The sequence below is a fragment of the Corythoichthys intestinalis genome, chromosome 4 (assembly GCF_030265065.1).
Source record: "Corythoichthys intestinalis isolate RoL2023-P3 chromosome 4, ASM3026506v1, whole genome shotgun sequence".
NCBI classification, from domain to species: Eukaryota; Metazoa; Chordata; class Actinopteri; order Syngnathiformes; family Syngnathidae; genus Corythoichthys; species Corythoichthys intestinalis.
Genome location: NC_080398.1, coordinates 3,252,401 through 3,275,360, shown reverse-complemented (window position 1 = coordinate 3,275,360; position 22,960 = coordinate 3,252,401). Strand labels below are relative to the sequence as shown.

The 22,960-nt window shown below is 37.7% G+C and overlaps 1 protein-coding gene across 3 annotated transcripts in view; it reads left to right on the top strand.

The window, feature by feature from the left end:
- LOC130915067 (myocyte-specific enhancer factor 2D homolog) overlaps nt 1–22,960 on the top strand; it is a 222,180-nt gene that overhangs the window by 104,363 nt on the left and 94,857 nt on the right. For all 3 annotated transcript variants that reach the window (XM_057834767.1, XM_057834769.1, XM_057834766.1), the window contains exon 4: nt 13,238–13,464. In XM_057834767.1, coding sequence (XP_057690750.1) covers nt 13,411–13,464 — 54 coding nt within the window. In that variant the 5' untranslated portion in view covers nt 13,238–13,410. The remainder of the gene's footprint in view (nt 1–13,237; nt 13,465–22,960) is intronic.

Genomic DNA, 22,960 nt, shown 5'->3' with positions numbered 1-22,960 from the left:
TTTTGCTTTTTAGTAGTGTTGCATTGATGCCATTTTTCTCTCCCGATCCCAATGTGGTATCGGCCGATACTGTACTGACAAAGGCTAGTAGTGAATGAAGGAATCGTTCATTGCAGTGTTGTTTTTGTCTGCACTTTCAATTTTTGTCTTAGTCTTAGGGCGCTTTCACATTAGACCAGTGCTTCTCAATTATTTTCTGTCACGCCCCCCCCCCCCCCAAGGAAGACGTACGTTTCGCGCCCCCCCAAACTCTGCCGCCACTGTAAATAGTATCATTTGTCTATAAAATTACTAGGGCTGTCAAAATTATCGCGTTAACGCGCGGTAATTAATTTTTTAAATTAATCACGTTAAAATATTTGACGCAATTAACGCACATGTCCCGCTCAGAAAGTATTCTGCCTTTTGATAAGTTTTACAGCAAGGGTTTTTGTGCTGTCCAACAGCGAACTCTTGTGGTCGCTTTGCGACATGGTTTATTGTTTTCTTGCCAGTTCATTATGGCTGCACGACATCTCGGGCTGATAATGTTGTGCTTATATGATCCTTGGACAAGATTTGTCCGTAAGTATGGTTGTTGTGTACATATTATGTTAGTAAGCGAAATGTTATATTTTTTGTATGAGACGCTTTTTGTTTATGTTTCGTGAACCTGTATAGCGTGCTAAGCTAACGTTGTTGCTAATGCAATGCTTGTGTACTTTTTGTAGTTTTACGACGGTCTAAAGAGGACAATGGTTTGAGGCCATTTTATTAATAAATAAGATGAAAAAGGAAGAAGTCTAATTATTAAGGCGTCGTTCACTAGCTGTCTAGCTTTGGAAAAAGTACACGCTTCGGCGTGAGGACAGCATAGACAGATTTAAATGACAGTAGAGTGAAATGCCCACTACAGTCTTTATGTACCGTATGTTGAATGTATATATCCATCTTGTGTCTTATCTTTCCATTCCAACAATTTATTTTACAGAATATATATATAATTTACAGAAAAATATGGCATATTTTATAGATGGTTTGAATTGCGATTAATTGCGATTAATTACGATTAATTAATTTTTAAGCTGTAATTAACTCGATTAAAAATTTTAATCGTTTGACAGCCCTAAAAATTACTATTATAAATACGCATCTGCCTAACATTGTGTCCTTTTTTTCTAATAAAGAAAAAAAGTAACATAGATCAACTTATAATAAAGTATTAACTTTATTAACATTGTTTTGTTTGTAACAGAGAAGACTTGACGTGCATCAGTTTGCCTGAATTTTTAAAAAAGTCACATCCAAACTGTAAAAAGTACACTCAAGGTACATTTTTGACCATTTGATACAGAAAAATAAAATGTAATAAAATAAGTCAATAATAACAAATTAAAATTGATTAGAAACATTCCCTCATGAGGACAATATGCCAAAAAATTTGACCGAAAAAACAAAACTGAATAAAATTTTTAAAAAGTGTCCTTGGACAGGACAGTTTTTATTTTTGCTGCTCACAGTATTTACCTCCTTTGCAATGGTGTGGAGTTATTTCGCAATGAGCATGCTAACAATGATCACTGGTTTACTGATATAACACTGACAAAGCAGGACGATTGTTGGCAATATTCGGCACGTTTTCACTGAAAAACAATCAAGCGGCTTATCAATGAGATTGGGGTCTAATGTCTTTAAGTGGCGTCTTAATTGATTTGGCTTCTGGCTGTCCGCTATAATTATTTTTAGACACAGTAAACAGTGGTCTTTCCTCATCACACACTGTATTAAAAGTCAAAGCTAAAAGGCAAACGGCACGAAAAAAGCGCATTCTCGGCGGCCGAGGTAGAACCGTAGGTGAGAGCGGTCGTCGTGACGATCCCAAGCCGAAAATGGCACTTTTCGGGCGGCGACGTGAGAACCGGACAAGACAGTGGGTCGCTGCGTGAGTGAGTCCGGTCGGAAAACGGCTTTCGAAAACGGCGGTGGCACACTGCTCTTCATATCTCTTGTCTGTGTGTGCTGAGTGCTCTTCCTTAGTTCAAAAATACTGCGCGCACTCTGAAAATGAGAGCGCCACTGCCACCTATTGAGTGGATGTGCAAGTACACTTTATTCCAGTACGGCAAAAAAAACCAAAAAAAAAGCATGTTCCCCGAGGTCACATGCGCCCCCCCTGGTATCGCTCTGCGCCCCCCCAGGGGGGCACGCCCCACTATTTGAGAAGTACTGCATTAGACCTAGTAAAAGGGTGCAATCGCTCTCACTTTCGTGACTTTTTTGACTGTCATATAGTCGCCAATTCCAGGAGAGCGAGACTCCCGCAACGGCCGTTCCGAGAGGCTCAGCCTATCTCGAGCACTGTCACTCTAACACGGTGCGTTCAGGAACTGCATGCAAAACACAACCACCGCATTAGAACCCGATTCTGTGAATCAAATGAAACTGCTTTGCGCAACACCACAACATTTGGCCTTGTTTAATTGTCTAATAATGGGATATTTTTTCAATTAATTTATTTAAATGAAAAATTAAAAAGGAGGATATTTTGTAGTTTTTACTTTTTAAAAAATTTTAGATTTCTAATAAAAAAAATTTGAAGTTACTTTTTATTATTCCATAAAAAAACTAAGGAATTTTTGTAGTTTAGTGTTTTTTTTTTTATATTTCTAATTCAATAACTGTAGAATTAAATAAGAACATTTTTTTAAAAAAATGCGAAAATATTATTTTTAAAATGTGAAATATAATTTTACAAAATAAACAAATTTTAAATTAAAAAGAATAAATAAAAATATACACCATCTAGTAATATAACATATATATGTTATATATCATAATAAATACAAAAAAATAAAAACATAATTTTTTTCTAATTAAATAACTGTAAAAAAAAAAAAAGCTATCAAATTTTAAAAAATGCAAGGATATCATTTTTTTTTATTTGAAATATATATTTTTAATAAAGTAAATTTTTAATTTAAAAATGTTTTTTTTCAAATGGAAATTTACATATTTCTTGTTTTTCCTTTTTTGTTAATAAATAACTAAAAAACAAGTAAGAATTCTTTTAAAAAGTAAATAAGAGGATATTTACAACCACGGACCTGAAATTAAGATTATTTAGATCATTTTTAGGTCAACAATCAATGTTCAATTAGTTATTGATTCATACAGTACAAGCAAATGATGGATTTCTAGGGTCCAATCAGATTTCAGTTTCTATGTGTTGCCATGTAAATCTATTGGAGCAGAAAAAATAAGAACCCTTAATAGACAAGAAACTGAAACTTCAAAGGACAGAGAACTGCGGCAGGAGCCTGTGACTTTTTACCATTCCTCTCAGTTCAAATGGATTCGACCTTTATCACCGTCAGTGGCGCTGAAACAGGATCATTTACTGCCAGCTCTCTCAGTTCAGATCGATCTCCGTTTTTTTTCCTGTCTTCCGATCTGTCGCTGTCATCTTTCTGGTGTCAAAAGTCCACGAGATAAAACTTCAAATGTTGGAAAAAAAAAATCATGAAAGCAAAGAACATTCCCGTTGAAGTATCTGAAATCAGAGGATTTTTTTTTTTTTTTTCATCCCCGACCGACTTCTTCTGCCCAATTTGCCTGCGGGGACCATGTACTTTTCATCAAACGTAGCGGCGCCTCACATATTCTTTACTTCCTCAAGAGCGCCGACGCATCGCGTCCGCTTTTATGTCCGCTCGCAAAATGTCCACGTTTCTCCTGAGGTAACCCACTTTTCATTTCCATGGGCGTTCCCCAGGGTTCCACTCTAGGTCCGCCGTAGATTTGCTTATTATGCGGATTGTTTATCGGGGCTGCCACAACAGATTAGTTTAATAGCCTATGAACCTCTTGACGCCTGAATTTGTATTTAACAAATATACATGAAGTATTGGAGGAATACATAACTGCATACAAATTTTATTATTAAATAAATAACAAAAAAGTACAATTAAATTGAAAATACACCTAAATTTTAAAAAGTCCTAAAAATTTAAAGTTAAAAGAAAAAAAGAGTCCACATAATTTTAAATAAACATAACACAATGGCAAATATCCCCCTTTGTTGTTATTATTATTTTAAATAAGGCTTGATTATTTTCATTAGTTTTTATTACTGTAACAGACTTAGACATTTTTCTCTAGCAAAAGTTTAAAAATGAGAATACCTGGAATTTTATTTTTTATTAAAGTTTTACTTTTTTTTTTTTTTTTTTTTTCCACTTTCCAGTTGTACCACAACTTTATATGTTGGAAATATCATCTATGCATGTATAATATATATTTATACATATATACAGTGGTATGAAAAAGTATCTGAACCTTTTGGAATTTCTCACATTTCTGCATAAAATCACCATCAAATGTGATCAGAGCTTTGTCAAAATCACACAGATGAAAAAACAGTGTCTGCTTTAACTAAAACCACCCAAACATTTACAGGTTTTCATATTTTAATAAGGATAGTATGCAAACAATGACTATGAAAGAAAGGGGGAAAATAATAAAGGTGTGCAAAATTTCCGATTCTTAGATTATTCGCGATTCGGCCGTGGAAGATTCGAGAACGATTCACAAACATCCAAATTCCGATTATTGAAATATGCCAAGTAAAGCGGAAGTACAACACACTCAGCGCGCCGCGCGGTCTTCGGGGCGCAACGAGGAAGAACGCAGCGAGAGTAGCTAAACATCATGCTTCTCATTACCCGGCCCCTCGGGTAATGCCAATGCTCAACTCACGGCTCTAGCTCAACTCATGCCACGAGATAAAAAAACACAACAACATACCAGACTGCTGCCGAAAAGCTGCTATAAAGTACGTCATCCACATAATGTAATGGTAGATATCATTTATATAGGACTAGATGCACTACTGATTCGGTAGCGTGAGCAGCACATCTACAAAAAGCTAGATGCGGCTGTTAGTAAACGGCCGCCATCTTAAAGCAGTACACTTCCCTGCAAGGCTGTTGTAGCGAACCTTCCAAGCAAACCTAATTAACTTTTTATCTAAAATACTCCTAAATCGGTAAAATATTGACTTGAATCTTATCTTTAAAATAGTTTTAAAACTTTAGGGAAATTATGGAATAACGGGAGCAATTTTAACAACTTTAACGGTTGATTCACAACATTAAATTAATTGAATGTAGTTTAAAGCTGCTGATACAGAATGGGGACTGGAGTTTTTTTTTTTTATTTAATGTTATTTTTGTATATTTGTTTACTGCTATATGTTAACTTGATACTGAAATAGTAGTTTGGTTTAGCCTGAGAGTATTTTTGAACAATTTTGGAACTAATGTACAAAAAAAAAAAGGAGGGGGTGCATCAATAATCGTTTTATAATCGAATCGGAGCCTCTGAATCGTAATCGTAATCGAATCGTTAGTTGCCCAAAGATTCCAAGCTCTAGAAAATAAGTAAGTGAACCATCACATTTAATATTTTGTGGCCCCCACTTTGGCTGCAGTAACTTCAACCAGACGCTTCCTGTAGCTGCAAATCAGTCTGGCACATCGATCATCACTAATCTTGGCCCATTCTTCTCTACAAAATTGTTGTAGTTCAGTCAGATTCCTTGGATATCTGACATGAATCGCTGTCTTAAGGTGATCCCACAGCATCTCAATGGGGTTCAAGTCTGGATTTTGACTTGGCCACTCCAGAACATGTATTTTGTTCTTTTGAAACCATTCTGAAGTTGATTTTCTTCTTTGTTTTGGATCAGTGTCTTGTTGCAGTATCCATCCTCTTTTTAGCTTCAACTGTCTGACAGACGGCCTCAGGTTTGCCTGCAAAATGTTCTTCCATTAATGATTGCAAGTTGTCCAGGCCCTGAAGCAGGAAAACAGCCCCAAATCTTGATGCTCCCTTCACCATGTTCACAGTGAGAATGAGGTGTTGATGTTGGTGAGCTGTTCCATTTTTCCTCCACACATGATGTTGTGTGTTACTCCTAAACAATTCAACTTTGGTTTCATCACTCCACAAAATATTTTGCCAAAACTTTTGTGGCGTGTCCAAGTGCCTTTTTGCGAACATTAAACGAGCAACAATGTTTTTTTAGACAGCAGTGGCTTCCTCCGTGGAGTCCTCCCATGAACACCGTTCTTGGCCATAGTTTTACATATAGTTGATGTGTGCACAGAGATATTGGACTGTGCCAGTGATTTCTGTAGTCTTTAGCAGACACTCTATGGTTCTTTTTTTTACATCTCGGAGTATTTTGCGCTGAACTCTTGGCGTCATCTTTGGTGGACGACCACTCCTTGGGAGAGAAGCAACAGTGTCAAACTCTCTCCCTCTCCATTTGTAGACAACTTCTCTGACTGTCTATTGATGAACATCCAGACTTTTAGAGATGGTTTTGTATCCTTTCCCAGCTTTATACAAATGAACAATCCTTGATCGCAGGTCTTCAGACAGCTCTTTTGAACGAGCCATGATGCACATCAGACAATGCTTCTCATCAAGACAATTCTTACCAGGTGTGTGTTTTATAGTGGGCAGGGCAGCTTTAAACCACTCCTCAGTGATTGGGCACACACCTGACTTAAATTGTTTGGTAAAAATTGGTTTCAATTGCTCTTTAAGTCTCCTTAGGCAGAGGCACTTATTTTTCGCCATTCTGTCATTGTTTGCAAACTCTCCTCATTAAAATATGAAAAGCTATAAATGTTTGGGTGGTTTTAGTTCAAGCAGACACTGTTTTTTCATCTGTGTGATTTTGACAAAGATTAGATCACATTTGATGGTGATTTTATGCAAAATTGTGAGAAATTCCAAAAGGTTCAGATACTTTTTCATACTACTGTATTAGTGTATGTGTGTATATATACTGTGTGTATAGTATAGAATAAAGATGCACGATAATATCGGTTACCGATAATTATCGGCCAATAATGGCAATTATGACATCACACTGATAATCCAGACTTTACAAAATTCAACCGATAATGCAATCCGACAATTATATATTTGATTAAGCTTTCAAATGTGCAAAATCGAGGCAAATTTGTCCAATTCGGTGCCAGCGCCTCAAGCCCTCCTAAAGGCATTTTTGTGCAATTAAGTATTTACTTTGTAAGTATTATCAATAATTAATGAATATACATTGTTTAGATGTTGAAATGTACAATTTGTTCACATTTAATGTGGAAAAAGTAGCAATAAATTATAATTTTGCATAGTAACATTTGCGCCTGTGTATAATTTAAAATTGTATACCGGTATATGTCTTTTAATAGAATTATTGGCTTAACATTATCGGTTATTGGCTGATAAATGGAGGAAATTATTGGTTATCGGTATCGGTTGAAAAATTCATTATTGTGCATCACTAGTACAGAAGTTGTGAAAGTTAACTTGTGAACTCCCAGTCCACCAAAACATTAATTTACATAGTTACTTAATTTAATCGCGCCACAGCGAATCAGTCGGTGCCCCTTCCGATTCCTGGTATCGGTGCAACACTAGCGGACACCAAAAAATAAAATGGGCCAAAAATGTGCATGAAAGTCATATTAGTCCAGCCTGCGTTTAAATAAACGGCGCCTCCAATCACGCGGAAAGGATATTAAATGCAACCGCTTGTGGTCGGGGTGGAACTTTCCCAAAATTCCATCGAAGAAGAACGTGCGTAGTGTTGCTGCAAAGTCATGAATGAATGAGAAGGCGGCGCCAGGCCAGACCGGGAGCCTACTGAGGCGCCGCCGTCGTTGCTATTTGCGGCCACCTTACCAAAATAGCCATCTATAAATAAATATATACTGTATCTGCGGGCAGACTGTGTGTATACACGAGAGGAGACCACGGCGACATTGTTTGCCTACCTGCTGGCTCGGTCAGCAAATTCATTGACTCGCCGCACAGAAACAGATTTAAGCTATTTTTAACCCGGTGCAATTATAGAAATATGTTTTTAAGTGGATAATATGATCGTTGTTCTAAACAAATTATTCAAATGATTTAAATGCCGTGGGAATTTTCTAAAAATAATCTTTTCAGCGCTGTCATTGGCTAGTCATGTTGCTTTGAAGCTGTATGAATAAATACAACTCTTGAAATGAGTAGCTCCAGTAGATCACGATACGCTAGGATTTGTGATACAAGGCTCACGATAACGATGATCTCACGATATGGCGGTACAACAGTTTTCGAGGAAATCATTCTACAGTATTCTACAGTACAACTAATCATCAATCAGAAAAACAAGCTCTAAAAAGTAACTAAATGATAGATTAATCTAGGGCTGTCCCAAACGACTAATTTTCTCCCGATTAGTCAGCCGACTATTTTTACGATTAGTCGACTAATCTAATAATTAATTTTTTTTTTTTTTTTTTTTTTTTACTAATTTAGCAATGAAATTTTTGTTGACGCTTATCAATTCACAAAAAACATATTGGAACACTCAAATCATTTATTAAAGTACAAATAAACACGTAAATAACAATAATAAATCACAAATAAACAATTAGTTCAAATGCTGATAGAATTAACTAGTGTAGCATCCCGATTGAAAAGATGGTCTCTTAAACTGATGGTTTACAACTTTATTCCATCCTTGATGTAAACACACCGTAAGAGCTACGGTGCACACAAATAAAGCAACACAATTAGAAATTAACAGAAACTTTTCACCTTTTTCCTTTTAAACCTTATTTATATATCAATGAATTGCCTATATGAATTGCCTTTACCTTATTACCTTATCATTGACAATCTCTCCCTTGAGTGCAATCACTGTATATACTGTATATATTTATGACCTTTTAACCTTATATAATTTTCTATAGCATAAAATAAACCATAACATGAAATAAACCTTCCAGTTAGCATTAAGAACAATACTAATAGCACTTATAGGCCCATTGTCAATGAAACATTATTATTTAGTAAGGCGACAGCACCTTCTGGTGTACAAAAAATGAAAAAAAAACAAATTTACAAACTGCGTGATGGCGCCTAAGGTGTTTATTCACGGCCGACGTGCAGCCAAGCTTGGCACTGAAGAGACAGGACAGAAGAGTGTACTCTCCTTTGTTTCTTTGAAATAAGTCAATGTTTTGGACACTCTGGTGCGCTTTTTTTGGCTTTGTGGCGCTTTCCCCGCTTGCAAACAGAGCATCCGACATTCTAACTTTCCACGCATATATTTTTTTGACCCTTCATTAACCGTCGACGGGATGTTGTGCTCGTCGACGGATTTACGTCATCGATGACGTCGACTATGTCGACTAGTCGGGACAGCTCTAGATTAATCGATTACTCAAGTAATCGATGGCTGCAGCAGTGCTTTATTTGGTTAATAAATGCATATGGCAGAAAACACAGACAAGACTGAAAAAGCAGTTTCTGCTTTTGCACTCCTCTTTAAAAGAAACTGCTGTATTTTAAGCCAAAAAAACTGTTGTGTTTGATCGAACAATATGTCTATATGCTGCCATAGCAGATTCATGACGCATTAAGCCCCCAAACTATTTTTAATTTTTCCGTTTTACCCTGAAAACCGCCGTTTACAGACGTCGCGCAACCGCTTTCGTTTCAACCCAGCCATAAAACGAAGGTAATTAATTATATTTATTACGGGTTTAACGGTACACAAACATCTCGGTTTGGTACGTACTCGGTTTTGAGGTCACGGTTCGGTTCATTTTCGGTACAGTAAGAAAACAAAATGCAAATATATGAAAAAGAACATGTCGACCACTCCTCGATGTCTGCGATTTCTGCATCGCGACCCTTGTTATATTACCATGTTTCACCCATAAATTCCCCCAAAAATCCGGCTGTGGCCATTCACAGCTGTGTCTCGACACTCAGTGATACATGCTACATGGAGTTTTTGGATCGAAACATGGTAAATACGCGATAATATCTCGTTAAAATCGTGGCATCTTTAATTCTGGTCTCGCGTGCTCTCACCTCAAGATAGGGTTTTGCTGTTGAAATTATTATTTTTTTTAAATGCCCTCCTGTCTGAAAATTTTCTTCCCCCAGAATATTGAAATTTTACGCTTTCCAATGATGTATCATACATGCATATTGGACAATTTTGAAATTTGGCCAAAATGGGGGTCTCAGAGCGGAACTTCAAGTCACCTGAGTGTTTTCCGCCATATACAATATGCAATATACAGTACAATTACAACTCACCACCATCTCATAACGATTATTTTTCCACCCAGAAGAAATACAACTCGATTCTCACAATTAAAATGATTAATTAAGACTCCCTCTCATTGAAAACGACTTCAATCCGACTTCTCCATGAATTATGCACCGATGGGAAAGGAGCGTGTCGACTCGGCGTTAATTGTTTTCCTGATGAGCAACCCGAGGCGAGACCGTCTACGGCGAGGATGTCGAAACCGTCGGCAACATCCTTGTGAAATTCTCAAAAATCCATTTTTAACTCCTCTTCAAATGCTCTCCTCCCTTTCCGCTAAGCGAGTTCAGAGGAGGATAATGAATTCTACCTGGATCACATCATTAGTGCGCTGCGGGTGGAAAAAAAAGAAAGGAGTAGGTGTTCCTAACGCGTTGCACATTCTTTGCCATGACACGCTTGCTGCCGTGTTCAATGTGAACGATGACACGCCTCACGGTCTACCTTCGTTAGCCCCAGTCGCACTTCAAAGCTGGATTTTTCTCTGTGTGAAAATGTCCTAATAGTAAAAACTAGCAGTATGGCCCAGCATTGATTGGGTGAAAAAGTGACTATTGGCATTTTCTATGCTAATTTTAGGAGTTTCAATCACGTAATCGTAAATCGGGCTTTTCTTGCCATTTTCCAGAGGATCGGAAACGGGTGAAAAGGATCGGGTTTTTAATTTGAAAAATAGATTTATATTTTTCTGCTAATGCCTATAAAGCACCACAGCCTCTCACCCTTCCTTCTGCTAAGCAGTGCGGCCAAACTGTCCAGTTTGCATTGGGTACATAAAAGGTACTATGGATAGAAAGACATGTACAGTGGGGAAAATAAGTGTTTGGTCAACCACCAATTGTGCAAGTTCTCCTACTTGAAAAGATTAGAGAGGCCTGTAATTGTCAACACGGGTAAACCTCAAGGGACAGAATGTGGAGGGAAAAAAAAAAAAATCACATTGTTTGATTTTCAAAGAATTTATTTTCAAATTAGAGTGGAGAATAAGTATTTGGTCACCTACAAACAAGCAAGATTTCTAGCTGTAAAAGAAGTCTAACTTCTTCTAACGAAGTCTAACGAGGCTACACTCGTTACCTGTATTAATGGCAACTGTTTTAACTCATTATCGGTATAAAAGCCACCTGTCCACAATCTCAGTCAGTCAGTCACACTCCGAACTCCACTATGGCCAAGACCAAAGAGCTGTCGAAGGACACCAGAGACAAAATTATAGACCTGCACCAGGCTGGGAAGACTGAATCTGCAATAGGTGAAACACTTGGTGTAAATAAATCAACCGTGGGACCAATAATTAGAAAATGGAAGACATACAAGACCACTAATAATCTCCCTTGATCTGGGGCTCCATGCAAGATCTCACCCTGTGGCGTCAAAATGATAACAAGAACGGTGAGAGCATTTGGATGATCCAGAAGAGGACTGGGAGCAGGGCCGGCCCAGGCCATTTGGGGGCCCGAAGCAAAATAATGCAAAGGGACACATATTTTTGGCCCACCATTTCGTCACAGTGTACTGTGAAACCCATACATGCAATCCAACCCATACGCCCATATTTTGTATATTAATCAGATTGTTGCACTGCATACTTAAAACTTCTCACCCCAAATGATTGTTAGTAGTTACAGTGGATAGTGCCAAACCTTTTTCTAAAAGTGGAAAGAAAGAAGTTAAGGAAGAATTTTTATTCTTGTTAAACTTGTAATCAAGTATCAAAACTCACAAAAGTCAAATAAAGCAAACTGTAGTAAACAAAATAGAATAAAAATAAAACATTTGCCAGATTGGGGGCCCCCTAGTGGTCAGGGGGGCCCTAAGCAGCTGCATAGTCTGCGTATAGGCTGGGCCGGCCCTGACTGGGAGGATGCGTTATGGTCAGATGAAACCAAAATAGAACTTTTTGGTAGAAACACAGGTTCTCGTGTTTGGAGGAGAAAGTATATTGAATTGAATCTGAAGAACACCATACCCACTGTAAAGCATGGGGGTGGAAACATCATGCTATGGGGCTGTTTTTCTGCAAAAGGACCAGGATGACTGATCTGTGTAAAGGAAAGATTTAATTGGACCATGTATCGAGAGATTTTGGGTGAAAATCTCCTTCCATCAGCAAGGGCATTGAAGATGAGCGGGCAAGGCCCAGATTGGCTGGGGTGGTATCTGGGCCTTGCAGGACTATCACATATCTAAGTGCGTTCAAGCACTGACTAGGTGCAATTAGACACACTTAGGTAGAGAGATTGTCAGTGTCAGAATTAGCGATCAGATAGCATATATTAGGATGTAAATATGTTCACACTTACAGTTGATTTACATAATACTGGGTCTCACACTTCCTGAATTGTGTACACTCCACGCCGTCCACCTTCCCTCCTCTTTTTCCTCGATTATCAGGCACTCAGGTGGTGTCCAATATAATTAGCTAACAATAGCACCACTATGTTCATTGGTAGCAAAGGTGTGTAATAATGTATTTCTTGTTGTTGTTTGTTCTTCTCCTCTTCTGTCTGCTTCCTTACTTTCTGTCCCCCAATAATGCCTTCTTTTTCGCTGCTTTCTCCTAATAAATAAAATGAACAAGCAAAATGCCAGTATGTCAAACTCCCATGTGATACATTAAAACTGTTCAGAACATAAGGACACTCAGATTCCTATTCTCCTTGTCTAAGCAGCCCAACAGGACAGGTTTCTTGTTGACTAAAATCTAGACGACAAAATCCCCAAATATCGCTTTTAAACCCTTTCTTTCCAAGAACAAAAAAGCGAACGAGTCCCGGCGAGCTAACGTCTGCGCGGCCTGTGTCACGTCGGCGCGGTCCGGCGTGCCAGGCGGCCTCGACCGGGCAGCCGGTTGCCGCGGGCGACCGTCCGATCAGTGATGTGGCGGTGATGCCTCTAATGAAGCTGACACAGCACAGCCTCCCCGCTCACGGGCCTCCCGCTCGGCCGCCACCGCATCATTTATTCTCTTGTTTATCGGCGGGGTTAGGCCGAGACGCCGCTTGTAGTAGCTAAAGTGGGTCACCGCCCGCCGCCATGTTTGACGAACGGCCGTGTGTTGTTTTCCAGGAGCCGGCCAGCTGAGGTGAAGGCGAGGGCACAGCGCCGAGGACCATGATCTGAAGGCTAGCTCGTCCTCTCTTCTTTAGCTCCAGAAACCGGCAGGAAGTGTTGAAACATACGAGCAGGAAGCGGAAGAAGATTCTGCAGCTTAACGCCCCCTCCCGCCAAACAGCAGCAACATGGGGAGGAAAAAGATACAGATTCAGAGGATCACCGATGAGCGCAACAGACAGGTTAGCTAGCGCTAATCGCGTTGGGAAAAACGGCGCATATTAGCAATTCTTTTGCTGTGAATTTAAATATTTGGCCTTAGGAGTCCAATTAGAAAAGTTGTTCTTCCTCTGGCCATGATTCGCCCTTCCATCTTTTAGTTTATCACTAGTATTAACTAATGACTTTATTTTTTTGGTCAAAAATAATGACCACCAATTTTATGCAGTATCGAAATTGGAATAGGTACTGGGTCACTTTCTTGTTAATTTTAGGGTACTTAGGGCAACTTTGTATGGATTTTGGGTCACTTCCTGTTAATTTATAGGGGCGATCCTAATATATAAATTTTTTTGTCAAAAATAATGACCACCAAAATTATGCAGTATCGAAATTGGAATGGATACTTGGTTACTTCTTTGTATGATTTAGGCTACTTAGGGTCACTTTCTATGGATTTTGGGCCACTTTCTGGTCATTTCTAGGTGAGTCGAATAACTTAATTTTTTTGTCAAAAATAATGGCCACAAAAATTATGCAGTATCGAAATTGGAATAGGTACTGAGTTACTTCTTTGTTAAATTTAGGGCCCATAGGGTCATTTTCTATAGATTTGGAGTTAGATCCTGTTAATTTCTAGTTGATCCTAATTTTTTTTTTATATAAAAAAAATAATGACCACCAAATGAATGCAGTATCAAAATTGGAATCAGTACTGGGTCACTTCCTTGTTAAGTTTAGGGTGTTTAGGGTCACTATCAATGGATTTTGGGTCACTTCGTGTTAATTTATTGGGGCGATCCAAACAACTTATTTTTTCGGCAAAAAAATGACCACCAAATTTATGCAGTATCAAAATTGGAATAGGTACTGGGTCACTTCCTTGGTAATTTTGGGGTATTTAGAGTTACTTTCCTTGGATTTGGAGTCAGTTTCTGTTCATTTTTGGCCAATCCGAATACCTTGTTTTTTGTTTTTGGTTTTTGTTTTTTTGTCAAAAATAATGACCACCAATTTTTATGCAGTATTGAAATTGGAATAGGTACTGGGTCACTTCCTTGTTAATTATGGGGTATTTAGAGTCACTTTCCATGGATTTGGGGTCAGTTTCTGTTAATTTTTAGGCGATCCAAATACCTTGTTTTTTTTTTTTTTTTTTTTTTTTTTTTTTTTTTTGTCAAAAAATAATGACCACCAATTTTTATGCAGTATTGAAATTGGAATAGATACTGGGTCACTTCCTTGTTAGTTTTAGGGTGTTAAGGTTAACGTTCAATGGATTTTGGGTCACTTCCTCTTAATTTATGGGGGCGATCCTAATCTTATTTTTCTGTCAAAAATAATGACCATCAAAATTATGCAGTATCAAAATTGGAATAGGTACTGGGTCACTTCCTTGTTAATTTTAGGGTGCTTTGGGTCACTTTCGATGGATTTTGGGTCACTTCCTGATAATTTCTAGGTGATCCTAATAACTTACTTTTTTGTCAAAAATGATGACCAACCCAATATATGCAGTATCGAAATTGGAGTGGGTACTGGGTCACTTCCTTGTTAATTTTAGGGTGCTTAGGGTCACTTTCGATGGATTTTGGGTCACTTCCTCTTAATTTATGGGGGCGATCCTAATCTTATTTTTTTGTCAAAAATAATGATCAGCAAATTTATGCAGTATTGAAATTGGAATAGGTACTGGGTCACTTCCTTGTTAATTGTAGAGCACTTATGTAAGATTCTATGGATTTTGGGTCACTTCCTGTTATTTTCTTGGTGACCCAAATAACATTATTTTTTGTCAAAAATAATGACCACCAAATTTATGCAGTAACAATAATTTTAGGGCACTCATAGGTCATTTTCCATTATTTGTGGGTACTTCCTGTTAATTTGGAGGCAATCCTAAAAACTGAATTTTTTGTCAAAAATAATGACGACCAAATTTATGCCGTATCAAAATTGGAATAGGTACTGGGTCACTTCCTTATTAATTTTAGGGTGCTTGGGGTCACTTTCGATGGATTTTGGGCCACATCGTGTTCATTTCTATGTGATCCTAATAACTTCTTTTTTTTTTTGGGGGGGGGGGGGGGTAAAAAATAATGACCACCAAATTTATGCAGTATCGAAATTGGTATAGGTACTGGGTCAAAACCGTGATAATTTTACCGCACATAGGGTCACTTTTTATGGATTTTGGGTCAGTTCCTGTTAATTTTTAGGCAATCCTACTAACTTTATTTTTTGGTCAAAAATAATGACCACCAATTTTATGCAGTATCAAAATTGAAATAATTTTGGGGTATTTAGAGTCACTTTCCATGGATTTGGGGTCCATTTCTGTTAATTTTTAGGCGAGCCGAATACCTTGGTTTTTTTTTTTTGTCAGAAAAAATGACCACCAATTTTTATGCAGTATTGAAATTGGAATATGTACTGTGTCACTTCCTTGTTAGTTTTAGGGTGTTTAGGTTATTGTCAATGGCTTGTGGGTCACTACCTGTTAATTTGTAGGTGATCCGAATAACTTATTTTTTTTGTCAAAAATAATGAACACCAAATTTATTTCTGGGTCTCTACCTGTTAGTTTCTAGGTGATCCGAATAACTTATTTTTTGTCAAAAATAATGACCACCAAAATTATGCAGTATCGAAATCAGAATAAGCACTGAGTCACTTCCTTGTCCATTTTAGGGTATTTAGTGTCACTTCCAGTTGATTTTGGGTCACTACCTGTTAATTTCTAAGTGATCCGAATTTTTTTTTTTTTGGGGTCAAAAGTAATGACCACCAAAATTATGCAGTGTCGAAGTCGGAGTAGGTACTGGGTCACTTCCTTGTCAATTTTGGGGTATTTTGTGTCACTTTCAGTTGATTTTGGATTCACTTCTTTTTCATTTCTAGGTGATCCTAATAACTATTTTTTTGTCAAAAATAATGAACACCAAATTTATTTCTGGGTCTCTACCTGTTCATTTCTAGGTGATCCGAATAACTTATTTTTTTGTCAAAAATAATGACCACCAAAATTATGCAATATCGAAATCGGAATAGGCACTGGGTCACTTCCTTGTCAATTTTGGGGTATTTTGTGTCACTTCCAGTTGATTTTGGGTCACTTCTTGTTTATTTCTAGGCAATCCTAATAACTGTATTTTTTTTGTCAAAAATAATGAAACCAAATTTATTTCTGGGTCTCTACCTGTTAGTTTCTAGGTCATCCGAATAACTTATTTTTTTGTCAAAAATAACGACCACCAAAATTATGCAATATCGAAATCGGGATAGGCACTGGGTCACTTCCGTGTCCATTTTAGGGTATTTAGTGTCACTTCCAGTTGATTTTGGGTCACTAGCTGTTAATTTCTAAGTGATACGAATAACTTTTTTTTTTTTTTTTTTTTTTGGTCAAAAGTAATGACCACCAAAATTATGCAGTGTCGAAGTCGGAATAGGTACTGGGTCACTTCCTTGTCAATTTTGGGGTATTTTGTGTTACTTCCAGTTGATTTTGGGTCACTTCTCGTTCATTTCTAGGCGATCCTAATAACTGTATTTTTTTATCAGAAATAATGAACACCAAATTTCTTTCTGGGTCTCTACCTGTTAATTTCTAGGTGATCTGAATAGGTTATTTTTTGTCAAAAATAATGACCACCAAAATTATGCAGTATCGAAATCGGAATAGGCACTGGGTCACTTCCTTGTCCATTTTAGGGTCACTTCCAGTTGATTTTGGGTCACTACCTGTTAATTTCTAAGTAACCCGAATAACTTTTTTCTTTTTTTTTGGTCAAAAGTAATGACCACCAAAATTATGCAGTGTCGAAGTCGGAATAGGTACTGGGTCACTTCCTTGTCAATTTTGGGGTATTTTGTGTCACTTTCAGTTGATTTTGGATTCACTTCTTTTTCATTTCTAGGTGATCCTAATAACTATTTTTTTGTCAAAAATAATGAACACCAAATTTATTTCTGGGTCTCTACCTGTTCATTTCTAGGTGATCCGAATAACTTATTTTTTTTGTCAAAAATAATGACCACCAAAATTATGCAGTATCGAAATCGGAATAGGCACTGGGTCACTTCCTTGTCCATTTTAGGGTATTTAGTTTCACTTCCAGTTGATTTTGGGTCACTTCTTGTCCATTTCTAGGTGATCCTAATAACTGTATTTTTTTGTCAAAAATAGTGAACACCAAATTCATTTCTGGTTCTCTACCTGTTAATTTCTAGGTGATGCGAATAGCTTTTTTTTTTTTCAAAAATAATGACCACCAAAATTATGCAATATCGAAATCGGAATAGGCACTGGGTCACTTCCTTGTCCATTTTAGGGTATTTAGTGTCACTTCCAGTTGATTTTGGGTCACTACCTGTTAATTTCTAAGTGATACGAATAACTTTTTTTTTTTTTTTTTTTGGTCAAAAGTAATGACCACCAAAATTATGCAGTGTCGAAGTCGGAATAGGTACTGGGTCACTTCCTTGTCAATTTTGGGATATTTTGTGTCGCTTCCAGTTGATTTTGGGTCACTTCTTGTTCATTTCTAAGCGATCCTAATAACTGTTTTTTTTTTCAAAAATAATGAACACCGAATTTATTTCGGGCGCTTTTTTACCTGTTAACTTCTAGGTGATCCGAAAAGCTTATTTTTTTGTCAAAAATACTGCATAATTTTGGTGGTCATTATCAAAATCGGAATAGGCACTGGGTCACTTCCTTGTCCATTTTAGGGTATTTAGTGTCACTTCCAGTTGATTTTGGGTCACTACCTGTTAATTTCTAAGTGAGTCGAATAACTTTTTTTTTTTTTGGGTCAAAGGGAATGACAACCAAAATGATGTGTCGAAGTCGGAATAGGTACTGGGTCATTTCCTTGTCAATTTTGGGGTATTTGGTGTCACTTCCAGTTGATTTTTTAGTCACTTCTTGTTCATTTCTAGGCGATCCTAATAACTTTATTTTTTTGTCAAAAATAATGAACACCAAATTTATTTCTGGGTCTCTACCTGTTGATTTGCAGGGTGTTTTTCAATGTAGTATCAAAATTAGCATTGAGTACTTGTTTTGAGTATCTGTATCCAGTTGAAAATTTTAGTATCGTGACGACTGTACCTTTTCCTTCACCTCCGCCACCGCCGTCTTGTTGTTTTCCGACTGCGGGGTGCTGGAGGTGGCCGTGTCAAATCCATTACTCGACGCGCTCAATAGAGCGAAGCCCATTTAGCGGGCGACTCGTTTTGGATGGATCATTTAGCCTTTCTTCCCGGGTGACAATACGCCACCGATGTAACTACGCTCCGAGGACATTTTTCTAGTTGTGGGAAACGTCTCGCGCTTTATTCTCACTCGTTAGGCGAAACCTCATAACGGTGTAATAAGAGACTCGTAAAACTGGCGCTTTGATGCGGAGTTGTGCTGATACTGCTGAGAGAACGCTCGAGTGTTGTTCGTGCTGCGACGGCGCCAACTCCGGTGGGAAATTTAGATTCTGTTTCTATTATTTAGCCTTCTTGAAATTGCATCGGTGAGTCCTTGTTGTTATTCTTAAGCCAAACAACAGCTGGGAGATATTGCAAGGAATGATCGTGTTTTAGTGCAATAGACGGCTAATTCATATGGAATGGAAATTGATTGGTTTCACTGCTAATCATCCCAATTCAAATAGATTTTGAGGTTTAAGTAGTGGCTCTGAATCTTTGCTCTCATGTTTAGATTAAAAAAAAAACATCACACAAGGTTGATGGATACAGTGGGGCAAATAAGTATTTAGTCAACCACTAATTGTGCAAGTTCTCCCACTTGAAAATATTAGAGAGGTCTGTAATTGTCAACATGGGTAAACCTCAACCATGAGAGACAGAATGTGGGAAAATAAGCCAGAAAATCTCAATGTTTGATTTTTAAAGAATTTATTTGCAAATCATGGTGGAAAATAATTACAGTATTTGGTCAATACCAAAACTTCATCTCAATACTTTGTAGGGTTATTCCGATCATGTTTTTTTGCTCCCGATCCGATCACGATCGTTTTAGTTTGAGTATCTGCCGATCCCGATATTTCCCGATAGCTTTTTTTTGCTCCCGATTAAATTCCAATCATTCCCGATAATTTTTCCCAATCATATACATTTTGGCAATGCATTAAGAAAAAAATGAATACAACTCGGACGAATATATACATTCAACATACAGTACATAAGTACTGTATTTGTTTATTATGACAATAAATCGTCAAGATGGCATTTACATATTAACATTCTTTCCGTGAGAGGGATCCACGGATAGAAAGACTTGTAATTCTTAAAGGATAAATGTGACTTTGTATATTGTGACTGAATATTGCCATCTAGCGTATTTATTGAGCTTTCAGTAAATGATACTGTAGCCATTTAACTGTTCTGCCCAAATGCATGATGGAAAGTGCAACCATGACTGTGCGTAGTGGTACCAATTGATATATCTTCTCTGCGTTGGGAAATAACATAGGGTGTTAAAAAAAAGATCAGTTACTACCTTTCTTCCCCACATTGCTTCCCACGATATTTTTAATAGTAGGGAGAGGGATTGTAAGGCTTTAGCCAATAAAAAAAGGCTCCAAAGGCTGCCAAAATTCTCTCTACTCATTTTACACTGCCTTTTAGCCCTATACTGTATATAGATAAAACGGCGCCATTACAGATTGAACGCGACAATGTGTGAGTGGGTCGTGCAGCGCATGCGTTAATTGCGTTAAATATTTTAACGTGATAAATTTAAAAAAAAAAAAAAAAAATTGCGCCATTAACGGGATAAATTTGATAACCCTGCCTTAAGCCTAAACTTAAGACTCTGGATGAGTGTATCGACATTCTGATCGATCGGGACATCTCTACCTATAAATGTTTGGGTGGTTTTAGTTAAAGCAGAAAATGACGTAATCGGAGCCGATCAATCAGGACATCTCTAATACTTTGTTACGTACCCTTTGTTGGCAATACCGGAGGCCAAACATTTATTGTAACTCTTCACAAGCTTTTCACACACTGTTGCTGGTATTTTGGCCCATTCCTCCATGCAGATGATGTTTTGGGGCTGTCGTTGGGCAACACGGACTTTCAACTCCCTCCACAGATTTTCTATGGGGTTGAGATCTGGAGACTGGCTAGGCCACTCCAGGACCTTGAAATGCTTCTTACGAAGCCACTCCTTTGTTGCCCTGGCTGTGTGTTTGGGATCATTGTCATGCTGAAAGATCCAGCCATGTCTCATCTTCAATGCCCTTGCTGATTGAAGGAGATATTTACTCAACTGAGTCCTCCCAAAGATGGGAAAAGTAATTAATTCGATTACTCACAGCTAAAAAAAAAAACGCTGTAATACTGTAACACCGGTATTAACAACACTGTTGCCGATACGATCCAACACCTATATTTATAGGCCATTATAAACAATGCAAAAAATAATGCAAGCAGTATTACGCATCTTAAAAAAAAAAAAACTACTGAAAAACTACATTCACATTAAGAATTTCTCAATAGATTTTATTTTTACTTATGATTAGGGCTGTCTGAAAATTCTATCGATTAATCGAGTAATCGGATAAAACAAATATATTTTTGGGTGAAGAGCAATTATAAATATACATGAGAAAACAAGACATTTGATCTAATCTTGAACCATTTTCAGTCAATCAATGTCTTTATTTTCGATGTATATTGTTGAAAACAGCCAACAATTGCATCTCAGATGTAACTAGAATTTTAAAAAAAGACTAATTCACTGCTTTCACTCAAAAAACCTTTAGATCTTATTTTTAAAAAGTATATACATATATATATTATATATATATAAACACACCTAAAAATGCCTTTACGCTTGATAACACACATCACTTAAAAGTTAGGATTTTTTTACGACGTGTTTCAATTGAATTTCTATTCGTGTCAAGCCATTTTTAAGTTAGTCTAAACCAGGGGTGTCCAAACTTTTTGCAAAGAGGGCCAGATTTGGTACGGTAAAAATGTGGGGGGCCGACCTTGGCTGACGTCCTTTACGTAGAACAATATATTTAAGCAAATTTTAGCAAGCCATTCCGTGTGTCACATTTGCTTTGTTATTTTTTTTAATCAATAATTTCCAAAATTTCGCAACTAGCCTTTGTGACGTTCTTTTTCGACTCTCGGGCTCTTGTGAAATACTGCAGCTGTAAAATTAAACTAGCTTCAAGTTGCTTGAATTTCTCACTACGTATCTTCTCTGTAATCTTGTCGTAAATGTCAGCGTGTCTTGTTTGGTAATATCGCCTCACATTGAACTCTTTAAAAACAGCGACTGTCCTTTTGCAAATGAGGCAGAGACAGTTGTTGCGTATTTTAGTAAAGAAGTAGTCCAATTTCCACCTATCGTTGACGCGTCGGCCATCGCAGTCAACTTTCTTTTTTGTGTTGATTGTCGCCATTTTAGAACATTGGGAATAAAGGGTCACACGGGGTAATGTTGCTTAGAGTGTTGCTGCCTTTTAGTGGGTAAATGAGGAGCAGCATTTAGTGTGTAAGCTACTTCATATGGTGGTAGCAGTACTGCTGACCAATTTATTAAGTCTGTGTGCGGGCCAGACATTATTGATTTTATGACAGAGGCTGGGGGCCGGATGAAATTTGACCAAGGGCCGCATTTGGCCCCTGGGCCGGACTTTGGACATGTCTGGTCTAAACTGTAAGTCCTGATAGGATTTTGAGTTTTTGCAGTGTTCAAAATAAATGTATGATACGGGCTGCATTGGAGCACATTAAGGACCAGTGCTACTTGGTGTTTTATCCAGCAATGACTACTGAGCTAAAATTGATAGTTAGCATTATTGAGTTTTTATTTTACACCCTCATCACTCCACAACGCTATGTTATGTTAAAGCCTGTATGTAAGACACGTTAGCCACGCATCGACAGTGGTCATAATTAATAGAAACCCAGCCCTCCGCAGGGCTAACGTTACGTAAGCTAAACGTTAATCTTATGTATTAGCGCTTAGCGCTCTTTATTAGCGCTTTGCGCGCTACTGCTTTAAGATGGCGGCTGTTTACTAACGCTGCCCAGACGTGGCCGAGTCTGTCACTTCGCATCTAGTTCAACATACATGTGATCTCTATGAGACTCATCAGGCGCTACCTACCTATCAACTAGCATCGTGCGGGATAGTATTTAGCAACGTCGGCGTTGTTTGTTATGCGGCTGTCGGCTGATGTAAGGTTTTTTTTTTTTTTTTGCTTCTTCCTCTACGCACGTGACATCAGCGCGTTGTCCCGCATTTAAAGTAGTCCGAGCAAAACGTGATGCTTAGAGCTGTCAAAATAAACGATTACTCGAGGTGAATAAAATTACTCGGATCAGTTTTTAAATTCGAGATACTCGAGTTGCTCGAGTATTCGTTTCAGCTCTACTTATGATTAGCTTTTTTTGTCCGATACTGATTTGAAGCCTATATTTTTTAAACCATTAAATACAGTACAAAATATAGTACAAAAAAATTCTAAAAAAATA